We start from the raw sequence: 14121 nt of genomic DNA on the forward strand, positions 1-14121 counted from the left end.
GGTTAACCAAGGATATCATACAGCTAAACGGAATAAGAGGGTTAACCAAGGATATCATACAGCTAAACGGAATAAGAGAGTTAACCAAGGATATCATACAGATAAACGGAATAAGAGTTGGTTAAACTCTCTTATTCCCTTTAACTGTGCGAGACGTCATTGGTTAAACTCTCTTATTCCCTTTAACTGTGCGAGACGTCATTGGTTAAATTCTCTTATTCCCTTTAACTGTACGAGATTTCATGGGTTAAACTCTCTTATTCCGTTAAGCTGTATGATATCCTTGGTTAACTCTCTTATTCCGTTAAGCTGTATGATATCATTGGTTAACTCTCTTATTCCGTTTAGCTGTATGATATCATTGGTTAACTCTTATTCCGTTTAGCTGTATGATATCTTGGTTAACTTGACGTCTCGCACAGTTAAAGGGAATAAGAGAGTTTAACCAATGACGTCTCGCACAGTTAAACGGAATACAACATCCCTAGTCTATTTTCTCCAAATATATAACATAGCTGTCTATTTTAAAGGAACAAAGATTTATAACTAGGTATTTCATCCATAAACACTTCTAGTACGTCTTTAAGAGAGGAAAAATATTTAATTAAACAAGGACTTAAACTATAAGTTAATTTAAAATTTTTCTACGCTGCTGGAACTTTAAGCTTTGTTTTACATAAATTGTTAAGACAACCAGATTTATGTTCAAGAAAGAATCAGCTTTTGCACACAACAAAATGCCAATTGTTATTAGTTCTGCAAAATAATGTCAAAGAAGGTAATTTAAAACTTCTAAAGACAGTTGTTTCCTGAAAAGTTGTGATAACTACCAAGGAACATTAATTTACGTCAGCTTTGATGTGTAAATACCTCGTCAACAAGAGCTACCATCTGTTGTTTTGTATCCAAGTCAGATAAAGTCCCGATCCGATTGATAGCCTTTCCGATCACGTCCTGAATGAAAGTTTAAAAATATGTACAAATTATTCTGTCATGAGATAAACTACGATAAATGATCAATCTTCTGGGAAGCAGTGTTTTAGTGTATAAACGCTATCTAAAGAACAACCGATAACATGGTGTAAAATCATGCTTTACTTTCAAGTTTGATTGAAACTAGATTTCAAGCCAGATTTTAGCACTTAATTCTTACCACCCCGTATTATTACCGAGTTGTATGAGCTCATATACTTTATTTTAAATGTACGTCCTTTCTCCCCGTTATTTGTAAGAAATGCCTTCATAATTCCTTTAATATATTTAAAACGTACTGTTTATTAGTGCAAATCTACACAACAGACATTTGCGCTTTACAGCCCACGGGGTATCGAACTCCAGATTTTATTGCTGTAAGTCTGGGGGACTTTAAAACGTGCACGCAAGATCCAACAACTTTTTTATATAAACTAAAACTGACAATATTGTTTTATTCTTTTAACTATCCTGAAATAATTCAAGGTTCGTCAGCTGATGTCACTTATTTCAACAAATATTCTGAATTACTTTAAAACCCAAATAGATTTTTTTAAAGTCTATCGCCAGCGACATACAGAAAACGATGTTCGGTTGGGACAAGAAAAGATTGATATTTAAAACTTACTTACAATTTTTATCGTTATTCTTCAGCACACATAGGCTGCGTTAAAATCTGGATTTAAAATTTCTTCCTAAAAAAAATATCCTCTTTCAAAGAGATATTTTGAGATGGTTCATTTACAAGTACAAAGTTGATGTTTTAAATGTAAAATACTAAGAATAAACCATTGTCAATACAACTTGTCTTGTTTTACCCACTACCTTGATTTGTGGGATTGGTCTCACGTGCTGGGAACATGGTCTATTCTGTGGTGGCTTAAGCTTATCATCAAGTAGATCAACTTGTTTCTTGTATGTCGCTAGAATGTCTTCTTTGTGTCTCAGGTAAGCTCCAAAATGAGGAAGTTTCTGTACAGATAAAACCAGCGTCAAACAATAAATCATTTAGGATGGCGCATCACAAATACGAATATAACTTTGTATATGAAAACACTTAGAGTGGATGGGCTCAAACCCGTGATTAATCATCAGGCAAGTATTTGAACCGGCTATAGCGAATACCGTTTGAAAAAAACTTTATGGTATACTGTCATGAAATGCGCGTTTGTAGCTATACAATGTAAAAGATCTAACGTATAATTAGATCCGATCTTAATTAAAGTAAAACTACTTTTATTTTAGATTATATGTGATATAGATACAATCGTAAGGTTATTAACGTTCCCATGATACTTGTAATACATGAAACTGAAAAAACGAGTTCCAATACTGCAGTGTTTCCCAAACTTTTATCATCTACACATCCATTTAATAAATATAGTTTCTTGCGCGAAAGAGTAAGTTAAGTGACGAGATGTAATACACGGTTACACGTTAAAATGCTATATGTGCTGTTGTAATCACTTATCATTTTCATTAGTTAAAAAAATATATTAAAACGCTTAAATTTGCATTATTTCACTATTGACTGTACCTCATCTCTCGCGACCCTCCAAGAGATCGCCCGCCTCCCTGGAGGGCATACTTTGGGGAACGCTGAAATACCGTGTTCTAACATTTCGTACATCATATTTTAACATGAAAGGAAACATCATAGAATATTTTTATGATGCTTAGGCGTTTTGAAACGAGTTGAAGGATTTTCTTCTATTTGCTACAACTACAGGTATAATAGGAATCTTCTAGAAATCAGAACTTGAATCAAGGGTTTATGTTCATCAGTTTTATACTCTAAGTCTCAAGATTTTCAAGCATTAAAAACGAGTTAAAAACATTTTAAAAAATGGTTTTGTTTTGAATTTCGCGCAAAGCTACACGAGGGCTATATGCGCTAGCCGTCCTTAATTTAGCAGTGCAAGACAAGAGGGAAGGCAGCTAGTCCTCACCACCCACCGCCAACTCTGGGGCTACTCACATTATAACGCCTCCACGGCTGAAAGGGCGAGTATGTTTGGTGTGACGGGGATTCGAACCCGCGACCCACAGATTGTGAGTCGAACTCCCTAACCACCTGGCCATGTCGGGCCCTAAAAAATGGACGTCACTAAAAATACTTTAAATCCTACAGTTAGAAATGAACCTAGTTACAATCACAATTAAATCAGCCCTCTTTGAAAACCTAAACTGATATTTATTTTTTACTTTACTTCAACATCAGCCTTTCAGCAACTTAAAGGTTAGCAAAGTTTTGGGTTTGGACCCTTAACAAAGATTCGGTTAGGGTTGAGAATGTAATATATTAACCTTGAATGTGGCGTCAGGTAGAACATTTATAGGCTTTCCTTTGTGGTGACGAGGTGTCGGCGGAGACTGAAAGTTCCATTTCTTTGTTGCTTCCAAACTTTTTAAGTACATATTTGCTTTCAGTCCTGTAACATAGTCATCAATGACGGTGAAGTCTTGGTTCTGAATAGCGCTACAGACCTTTTTTTTTAAAGCCAGAAAAAAAACAAAAAAAAACAGATTGTAAGACCGCTAGTACTGACCATACTGTAACTTTACATAAAATCAAGTAAATTCAACAAATCTTCTTGATAATCAGAATAATACTTCATGAACAGGGGCGTCGAGAGCCAGCCCAGGCCCCGGGGTCAGTAATATCATTGCCCCCCCTTTCATTCTATTTATTAAATTTGCTGATTTTTCATAAACGAAATTTAGTTGACAAATTTCTTTATGAATCTATGAAAAAGCAGTAGCCATTTTATCTCATTAAGTAGTATGCATTTCTAGTGAGCTTTGGAATATTCCACTGCCGGGGCCCTCAACAGCGCCCTGGCCAGCTGCCCCTCTTGACCTTCCACCCCTCTCGTCAGCACTGTTCATGAATTACAACGTGTTCTAACATTATCAAGCAAGCGAATTGATATTTCTCATACTAATCACCAATTCAGATTCCTTAGACTGTTACTTGTAACGCTAAATATTATTGCATATTTTATAAGACAAGAAGTCCGAAAATGTTTTATCCACCTACATTTTAAGGTAACGTTTACATAAGTAGACAAAACAATGATTTCTGGATGAAGCATGGAACTTCCTCTTACTTGCAGAACAGTAGCTCCGCAATAAAGAAATTGAAGGCCTACTTCTGCAGAATCTATACCTCCCGTAGCTAAAATTGGAAACCCAGGTAAAGCCTTAGCTATGGCCGACACTGTTCGAAGAGCAATTGGACGGATGGCATTTCCTGATACTCCCCCATAGGATGTTTTATTTTCTATTCCCACGGTTGGCCATCCGGTGCCGTCTCCTCTCAGACCCATAAGGCCTGGCACTGTATTTGTCGCTGTTACTCCGTCCGCTTTTCCTACGAAAAAACAAACAAAAAAAACCTACTATTTTAACTACTCACACCACTATACAGGAGTGTGTTGTCAGTCAGTAGACACTAAAATGACATCGCATAAGGGAGGCTCAGTGTTGCAATTTGTACTGTCGGGACGTCAGTAAAACGTGTGCATGCCATGAATCACGAGAAAAATTATGTACTTTATAGGCTACAACACAGCGTGACATATGAACTATAGAAGCACAAAATAAAAATATTTGTTACTCATAATTTTGATTTTATTTATTCTTGAAACAGAACACTTTCGGGGACCCTGCGGAAGTGCATCTAGTATACATACAGAATATAACAAAAAACGATATTTATTATACTAAAGAGAAGCATTTTTTCGTATTCATTTTTGTAGTAGCGAGTTTAGGTATTACAACTGTAAATTAGTGTACAATAAATGTATTAATCTAACTTCTTACTCGATATGATAAAATGCGTATTTACAAATGCATAAACATTATCGTATTTTTAAGGGTGTGAAGTAATTAGTAAGTACATATCAAAATAACTCATTTGAAAAATATCTTTCGCAATTCATGAGATATTAATAATCTGTGAGAAAACTTGACTTTTCTCTGTCCTATCGTCTGTTTTTATAAAGCCATGTCACGTTTGAACGCAGTAAGTGGTCTATGATGCTTAGAATTCCAATTGAAGTACAATCTTTCGAAATTGAACATTTATAATTTGATATCACTGGGTTTATTTTTGCATTTTATTTTGTTCTACACAAGTTTACTTGCATATTGATGGATTGTGACCTACTACATTTTCATGTCTATTCAAAGCTCTAGTGTGCTATCCTTTAATCCTAGATTACCTTTATCAATAATCACTCATAATATATAATCAGGAGGAGACCAGTTTGTACATATCTCAATATCACCTATATTTAGGTATGACTTGCACTTGAAGGAAGAGTGGGCACAGAAGCATGGCCATATGAGCATAAGCTCTATGAAATGGCCACTGTAGTTTGGAACATTAGTCCATAATTGCTCCGATCTTCTTTACAAGGATATTAAATGAATGTAAAACACCTGTATAAAACAAGTAGAAACATATTTCTGGATATAACAAGAAAGAACCAGAAGTAACATCTGGTGGTTTCAATTAGCACATTTCCCTCTTTTCTTATCTCAAGATTTTCTAGACCAGAACTTTTAAAATTACATATAAATGGTCGAATTTTAGTAATTGACTTGTATAATCATAGTTTCCATTAATCATCTCCTTAAGCGACACACATTGTCATAGCACTTACATAAGAACAACCTTCTTGAAAAGTTTAAAGAAATGGTCCAGATCTTACCATCTGTTTAAACAATGGCAAGTAAACGTGCTTCACTTCACAGTGAAACAGTGGTGCATATAGAAACCTTCTGACAGTGTATCTACTACTATGCTACTGAGGTACTATCAGTGGAAATGGTCTTTCTTAATCATCTTCCACAAGTCTGCATACAGGTGCTGTCATAGAAACAGCCTCAGTCAGAGACAAAGTATCTCTCAGATTCATGATGCACTATGGGTTTGCTCAAAAGCTCTTCAAAAAACTTGTTGGGGAGGGTTTCATGACCCAGGGGTGACATTCTCTGGAAAGCATTTCCATTTATCTTCTCCATATTGTCCATGCGAGTATTAAAGTTCTTGTGAGGCCCATGCCTTTGAACATTGAACTTGGTCCAAGTGATCTAGGACATTAAGTGCTGAGCCATTCAAACTCGGTATCAGATGCTGAAGTGCCTGTTCTACCTCACCTTAATTGCAATTATTCCTTACATATATATAGTACTTAAAGTGTTTGAGAACGGACTAGATCCTTCTTCACCATTCCTTTAAACACTGACAGATTATCCTGATTCACTTCATCACTGATAAGAAACAGTGGTGCAGACAGGTACCTGCAGCTAGTGTCTTTGCTACTGTATAGCTAATACTGTCAATACTCAAGGTATGTCTTCTTTCTAAGTCTGAAGACATGCTCCCACAGAAACAATCTTATTCAGAGAAACATCCCTAAGTATATGTGGTGTCACGAGTTTGTTCAGCAGATACATATAAACTTGCTGATGAGAGTTTTTTTAGGATCCAGAGGTGGCATTTTAGAGAAAGCATTACCATGTAATCTACTCGAATCATCTACGGGATGACGGATCACGTTTTCGACCCTTGGACTTTATGATAAAACACGCTGACAACCAAAACCTTTTAATAAGTTGTCCCTTAATAAAGTGCTGTAGATTTTCGAACACTGAACTGTCCAAACTCAGTATCATATGTTCCAATGCCCGTCCCTGAGCCCAACTATTTTCAACCCACTTGAAACATTTGTCGAAATATCCAGCCCTCCTTCAGCATCCCTTGAAACACTAGCAGGTTAACTTGTTTCATTTCAACGCCATTGTGAAAATATGCATCATTGTTCCTAGTATTTCTACCTCTATGTAACTGAGATATTGCCATTGCTTAAAGGACATCATTCTTATTTTCATAGTTTAGAGACCTGCACATCTTGACGAATATGGTGTTCTGGGGCAAGGTCAGCATAAGACTGCTGTGATATGTAGAGTTATACGTTGTCTACGCATTGCATATCCATCTCAACTGCTAGACTTGGTATCGTAATGTTTTCATTATGCTTTACTGTCCTGGAAGGCCCAAGGATCCGTAAGATAATGATGAGATGGTGGCTACTTTACTTATTGTAATATTGTGGCTCATTGTGAGAGAATGAACGTTATCTTACATTGTCCTTTATACAGTTTTTGTTTCGTTAACGGGTACCCTCAGCTAGTCTTGGCAATCAATAATCCTGTAGCACAGTTCCCATAGAAAGAGGCTCTGTCGTAAGGTTGAGATGTCCAAAGCATATTTAAATTCGTTTTAATATAACGTACTCAACTCTGTAATCAAACAACAACCGAAACTGAATTGTGAAGATTTTTCAACTTCAATATGTGAATTTTAGAAATATGTAAAAGTTTTCGATCGTTATACAGTTATACCTAAAATATTAAAATGCTTTAAAAAAATCATTAGCATTTGTTTCTGTTTTCACATTTATTCGTACTTAACAAAATATAAGCAAATGCTATGAAAAATAAATGATGACGTTTCAGGAGCACGTGTTACAGCTGATAGTGTTGAAAAAAGTCTCCTTCGAATTGTCTTCTAGATGACAACATACACAAAAGTATTAAACTTTCTGAATTTATCAAAGGACAGACTATGATCACTATAAAATGTGGTCAAATAATGAAAATAATATTCTCCCATTTTTATGGAATGGAACTTATTAAGGGAGAATAGTAATGGCTTTTCATTTTCGGTTAGAACTTGCTCGAAAATTCTTTATAATCATATCACTGTTTTAAAACCTTTTAAATTATTTCTCACAAGTTGGGTTAGCCATTATACTGTGACTGTATTTTATTAGTTCAATAATTTAGTCAAGTAACTCACTAATTATGAAAATGAAATACTTACAATTTATTCAGATAATTAAAAAGTAATGAAAACGGGTAATATATGTAAATTGTAGAAATCTACCTATATTATCCAGGTTTTATCCCAGTTTTATTCATTTGTAAGACAATAGAAGGAAATATGCCCGTTTAAACTTACCTTCATAAGCAGCTTTTGCTATAGAGACAATATCAGTGACGTTAGGCGTCAGTTTCGCAAAAATTGGAATTTGAACAACTTCTCGAACCCACAAGCATATACTTCGAATAGATTCAGGATCCTAAAAACAACAGTAACACAATATTATTATTATTGAGTAGTTTTGTATATAAAAGTCGCAGTATTTATATTTCCTGTTCACATCATGGCAAAATAATCGTAATGAAGCAACTTAACACATCCAGAGGTTGTTTAAATATGTAAACTGTATTGAGGGTTGTCTCAATAATCGTAATGAAGTAACTTAACACATCTAGAGGTTGTTTAAATATGTAAACTGTATTGAGGGTTGTCTCAATAATCGTAATGGAGTAACTTAACACATCTAGAGGTTGTTTAAATATGTAAACTGTATTGAGGGTTGTCTCAATAATCGTAATGAAGCAAATGAGCACATCTAGAGGTTGTTTAAATGTGTAAACTGTATTCAGGGTTGTCTTAATAATCGTAATGAAGCAAATGAACACATCTAGAGGTTGTTTAAATGTGTAAACTGTATTCAGGGTTGTCTTAATAATCGTAATGAAGCAAATGAACACATTTAGAGATGTTTAAAGATAAACATATTTTTCTCTGAAAACTATTTAAAAGAGCAATATTAGAAAACTATAACCCAAGTACTTTAACATGGGTCCCAAAAACACAAGTGGATAATGTTTTGGAAAAGTCTAGGAAACCCTTATTTAAGAGATGTAAAACTTTTAGATAATCTATTCCTGAATGAATGTTCTATGAATTTTAAGTCCTAGAAGAACAAAACATAAAATATCTCGTTACAACGAACATCAAATGATATTATTGCTTCACTTCAACTCATTAGTTTCATTCCTCAACAAGCCATTAGTTTTCTTCCCCAACAAGCCATCATACGATATTTTCATCATGTATCATTAGCTTTAATTACAACGCTAGAAACCGGGTTTCGATACCCGTGGTGGGCAGAGTACAGATAGCCCATTGTGTAGCTTTGTGCTTAACTTCAAACAAACAAAAATTAGCTTTAATAAACACGAAAGCGTGCTCAATTAATTATAAGGAGCTAGCTTGAAGATACATCATCCTTTTTGTAGTAAATACAAAGTGTTAAGTAAGACATTAATTTAAAAACAGAATAAACTGACTTGCAGGATACCTTGTATTAAAATTATGTTTCCAATATATAACTATTTTTATGGTAGAGCTACCAATATATAACTATTTATATGGTAGTGCTACCAGTATATAACTATTTTTATGGTAGTGCTACCAGTATATAACTATTTTTATGGTAGTGCTACCAGTATATAACTATTTTTATGGTAGTGCTACCAGTATATAACTATTTTTATGGTAGTGCTACCAGTGTATAACTATTTTTATGGTAGTGCTACCAGTGTATAACTATTTTTATGGTAGTGCTACCAGTGTATAACTATTTTTATGGTAGTGCTACCAGTGTATAACTATTTTTATGGTAGTGCTACTACAGATTGTATAAACAAATATATGTCTAATTCTGACTTTTAATTCTTCTTCATAATTCCAACAGGTTTTCGGTTTACATTTCCCACCATTTCCAACATCTATGGTACGTAGTTATCTATATCGCAAGGCTATTTTGAAACAGTCCAAAACACGATAATTAACTGATATTAAGAAGGTTAAGAAAGAGTGTGTAAGAATGTAATTGATTTAGTTCAGGTATGATCTATTTGTTTTTCATAACGATAACTTTCTGTTGCTTATTTTCATCAAGGAAGAATAAGGCCTGTTGACAGGCTATATTCACGACGATACCTCCAAAATCCTTAACCAGAAAATTAAACAATGCTCTGAAGGTAAAATTTGATTTTTAGTTTTCCGTATTTTCACACAAAAGATCCATCTTTAGTTTCAGGAATTCGGAAGAGCTCAAAATGTGTGCTATGAATAATAACTTCATGCAAGATGCGACTTTCTGGACGTAATAACTCACCTGTCCACATTCTAAACCCATTCCTCGTTTCACCGCTCCGTGAGGAACGTAATAACTCACCTGTCCACATTCTAAACCCATTCCTCGTTTCACCGCTCCGTGAGGAACGTAATAACTCACCTGTCCACATTCTAAACCCATTCCTCGTTTCACCGCTCCGTGAGGACAAGATCGATTCAGCTCCAAGGCGTCTGCTCCAGCTTCCTGAATATTTCATGTTAAAGAAAAAATTAGTTAAAATGATCAATATTAAGAACGTAGAGAAACATTAAAACGACAGTTTTGTTAGCGCATTTGTTTTCTTTTCTATAACTTGGTAAAATAACTTTACTCTAACAATAAATAAATGAAACCGAAAACATCCAATTCCCTGCATTGCAGCTTCTCTATAACATAGTATGTGAAGTGTGCAATTAAATATATAGTGTGGAAACGATATAATTAGTTAAGGATATAGTGTGGAAACGATATAATTAGTTAAGGATATAGTGTGGAAACGATATAATTAGTTAAGGATATAGTGTGGAAACGATATAATTAGTTAAGGATATAGTGTGGAAACGATATAATTAGTTAAGGATATAGTGTGGAAACGATATAATTAGTTAAGGATATAGTGTGGAAAACGATATAATTAGTTAAGGATATAGTGTGGAAACGATATAATTAGTTAAGGATATAGTGTGGAAACGATATAATTAGTTAAGGATATAGTGTGGAAACGATATAATTATTTAAGGATATAGTGTGGAAACGATATAATTAGTTAAGGATATAGTGTGGAAACTGTATATTAGCTAAAGGTATAGTGTGAAAACGAGATATTAATTAACAATAGTGTGTGTAAATGATATATAACTTAAGGATATATTGTGGAAGCGATATATTAGTTATAGTGTGGAAGCGATATATTAGTTGTAGTGTGGAAGCGATATATTAGTTGTAGTGTGGAGGCGATATATTAGTTGTAGTGTGGAGGCGATATATTAGTTGTAGTGTGGAGGCGATATATTAGTTTGATATAGTGTGGAAGCGGTATATTAGTTGTAGTGTGGAAGCGGTATATTAGTTGTAGTGTGGAAGCGGTATATTAGTTGTAGTGTGGAAGCGGTATATTAGTTGTAGTGTGGAAGCGGTATATTAGTTGTAGTGTGGAAGCGATATATTAGTTTGATATAGTGTGGAAGCGATATATAAACTGAGTGAGAAACAGAAGTACAATTAAGCAATAACATTGAACAAAAGGAAATGTTAGAGAAATAGTTTTTAACTTTCATAAACGATCGATCTCTCTCTCTTGATTGAAGATATGTAATTTAAATTATATGTATATCACATATTAGCAAATGATATATATTTATGGCCAATAAAATGTGACTTCATAATACTTAGCAGTCAGTGTTTATCTGATAACAGCAGTTGAGAGGCACAACTATATAACTGGAATGGAAGCGTGATTTTAGTTCTTGCCAGACATCATAATTAGATTGATAATTTACATTAACCAACTTTTACTTCAGAATAGATATTTTATCATCAAAATGATTGACATATTTCATCGTTATTAGAATGCTGGTCTTATTATATAATGTGGCTGGTGCTGCCATCTTATATATATGCTGGTTTTATTATACAACGTGGCTGGTGTTGCCATCTTATATATATGCTGGTTTTATTATACAACGTGGCTGGTGTTGCCATCTTATATATATGCTGGTTTTATTATACAACGTGGCTGGTGCTGCCATCTTATATATATTATGCACAATTATATAAAACATTTTTTGAATAGTTCAAGCAAGACTTTTTTTCTATACTTAAGCTATCTTTCAAGTTTATATATAACACTTCTTACTGAAATGTTTATCTTAAGTCATTAAGTTACTACTTAGTAAATACCCGAGTTAGCTTCTCCTTTCTGTGACAGACATAAATTCAATTAAAATGCTAAAACGTAGGACAGTTAATCCTTACCTCTGCCATTTTCGCCAACACTACCCAGTCTTCTTTCTTGAAGGTGCAAGTAATACTGGCAATCAGGATCTACGGTTCAAAATAAGAACGTACAAGTCTGACAACAGAACAATCTAAACAAATCCTATGTCATCGAACGTTTTGGAAACCATTCAGAGGCAAATGTCATTTCAAGAGTTCAGATGTTTTTCATTAATGACAGCTCCGAGTCATTTAGAAATGACCGACTTCTTGCATTTAAATTATTATTAAGCCGCTAGTGTACAATAAAAACAAAAACCTTATTAAAACTACTATTTGTATCAAAATGAAAGGATAGGGCTAGCCAGCTGTAATTAATGTCTAACGTTTTCCATCCATTTACTGGTACATTAAAGTTAAAGTTTTTCAGTTACTTTAGTTTTTCTGTTCTTATAATATACACATAAAACACAAAAATACTTAAATGATCGGGAAAGTCTCTCTTCAGTTCTCTTAAGCTCTGACACCAGTAGGCAGCAGTCTTCTCACTGCTCAGCTCTATATTCAAGAAAGATCCCTGGCCTGGGCCATAACTGTGTCCTGAGGTAGTACCCCGAACGATACGTGGTGATACGTTTGTTACGATATCCTGGGTGAAAAGTAGTCATGTTTCAGTTGCACATGTTTAACAGTATATTGTTTATTTTTCTCTAATTCTCTTATTAATGTCTTAATAGGTTCCGCGCGATATTTTCAACTAAGTTTTATAAAAACGGTGGATTTCAAAGAGAGGTCTCTTCTTCTGCAAGGATACACGAAATACCTCAATCTTTGGCTGTTTATTTTTAGCTTCTTTATTCACCCATACTTCTAAAGTCCCCACACCCCTGCCCAGTGGTTCAGCGTTAAGTTACGACACTAAAAAATCGGGTTTTGATATTTGTGGAGGGAAGAGCATAAGTAGCCCAACAATCGAACCTTACTTCAAAATGACTCGTATTTTAGTACCTGGATCTATCAATCTGGATTAGATGATTTACACCTGTTATTAATACAACATAACGAAATGTATAGCAGACGATGATTTTTTTTTTAAATACTGGCGGAGCTTTCCATCTGTTGTGACATTATTCGTTATATCTGACGTTGTTCACCAACATTTTCCAATATAGATCTTAAATTCGAACGTTAAATTACTTAGAATGTAATACATTTTAGTTTAAGAATTCTAGTAACTTGAGTATTCTATTCTTTGATTTAGTACCTCAATATTTCTAATGTCTCATTATAAAAAAAAATATTTCGGAATACCCAAAATCATCACTAGAAAAATTCAAGTTAAATGTACGGGAGGAGCAATTTTTCTAAATATGGTTTGCTTGTTTGTTGTTAAGCACAAAAGCAACACAATGGGCTCTCTGTGCCTACAAGCTTACCGCTGAGACTGCATTTGTTGTAACAAGAACATAGGCATTGTCTTCTTCAAGAATTCTTTGATAACATAACATACATCATAAGAGTAGGAGGTGTGACGTCTTTATTAGGATGTGTGAGTCTTCTTTCGTAAATCAAGTTAAAAATCAACATAAATTACTGACTTATCTTAAGGTATAATCAATACAGGATATTTTTTATGTAACTCGTTTCCAGGGCCTATTATACATATACAATGCAGTTTACTTACGGTCCGGCATGGCCAGGTGGTTGGGGCGCTCGACTCACAATCTGAGGATCGCGGGTTCGAATCCCCGTCCCACCAAACATGCTCATCCTTTCAGCCGTATGGCGTTATAATGTGAGGTCAATCCCACTATTCGTTAGTAAAAGAGTAGCCCAAGAGTTGGCGGTGGGTGGTGATGACTAGCTGCCTTCCCTTTCACTGCTAAATTAGGGACGGCTCGCGCATATAGCCCTCGTGTAGCTTTGAGCGAAATTCAAAAACCAGTTTACTTACATTTAATATTAATCCTCAGTACTCTGTCTTCCCATTTTTGTGTACAGTCTACTATCACACATGTATATATATAGAACATGTACTTACATTTAATATTAATCCTCAGTACTCTGTCTTCCCATTTTTGTGTACAGTCTACTATCACACATGTATATATATATATATATATATAGAACATGTACTTACATTTAATATTAATCCTCAGTACTCTGT

The 14121-nt window shown here is 34.5% G+C and overlaps 1 protein-coding gene across 5 annotated transcripts in view; it reads right to left on the bottom strand.

Annotated features, from left to right (window-relative positions):
* LOC106463815 (dihydropyrimidine dehydrogenase [NADP(+)]-like) overlaps nucleotides 1-14121 on the bottom strand; it is a 52568-nt gene that overhangs the window by 2168 nt on the left and 36279 nt on the right. For 3 of the 5 annotated variants that reach the window (XM_022391422.1, XM_022391421.1, XM_022391424.1), the window contains 8 exons: nucleotides 12439-12603; nucleotides 11994-12062; nucleotides 10140-10223; nucleotides 8006-8126; nucleotides 4083-4345; nucleotides 3280-3459; nucleotides 1798-1944; nucleotides 871-954 (listed from right to left, as the gene is read on the bottom strand). In XM_022391422.1, the coding sequence (XP_022247130.1) occupies nucleotides 871-954; nucleotides 1798-1944; nucleotides 3280-3459; nucleotides 4083-4345; nucleotides 8006-8126; nucleotides 10140-10223; nucleotides 11994-12062; nucleotides 12439-12603 (1113 nt within the window). Of the gene's footprint in view, nucleotides 1-870; nucleotides 955-1797; nucleotides 1945-3279; nucleotides 3460-4082; nucleotides 4346-8005; nucleotides 8127-10139; nucleotides 10224-11993; nucleotides 12063-12438; nucleotides 12604-14121 lie in introns of those variants that run through there. The other 2 variants (XM_022391423.1, XM_022391425.1) reach the window with 2 other exon arrangements.

The sequence above is a fragment of the Limulus polyphemus genome, unplaced genomic scaffold, assembly GCF_000517525.1.
Source record: "Limulus polyphemus unplaced genomic scaffold, Limulus_polyphemus-2.1.2 Scaffold1490, whole genome shotgun sequence".
NCBI classification, from domain to species: Eukaryota; Metazoa; Arthropoda; class Merostomata; order Xiphosura; family Limulidae; genus Limulus; species Limulus polyphemus.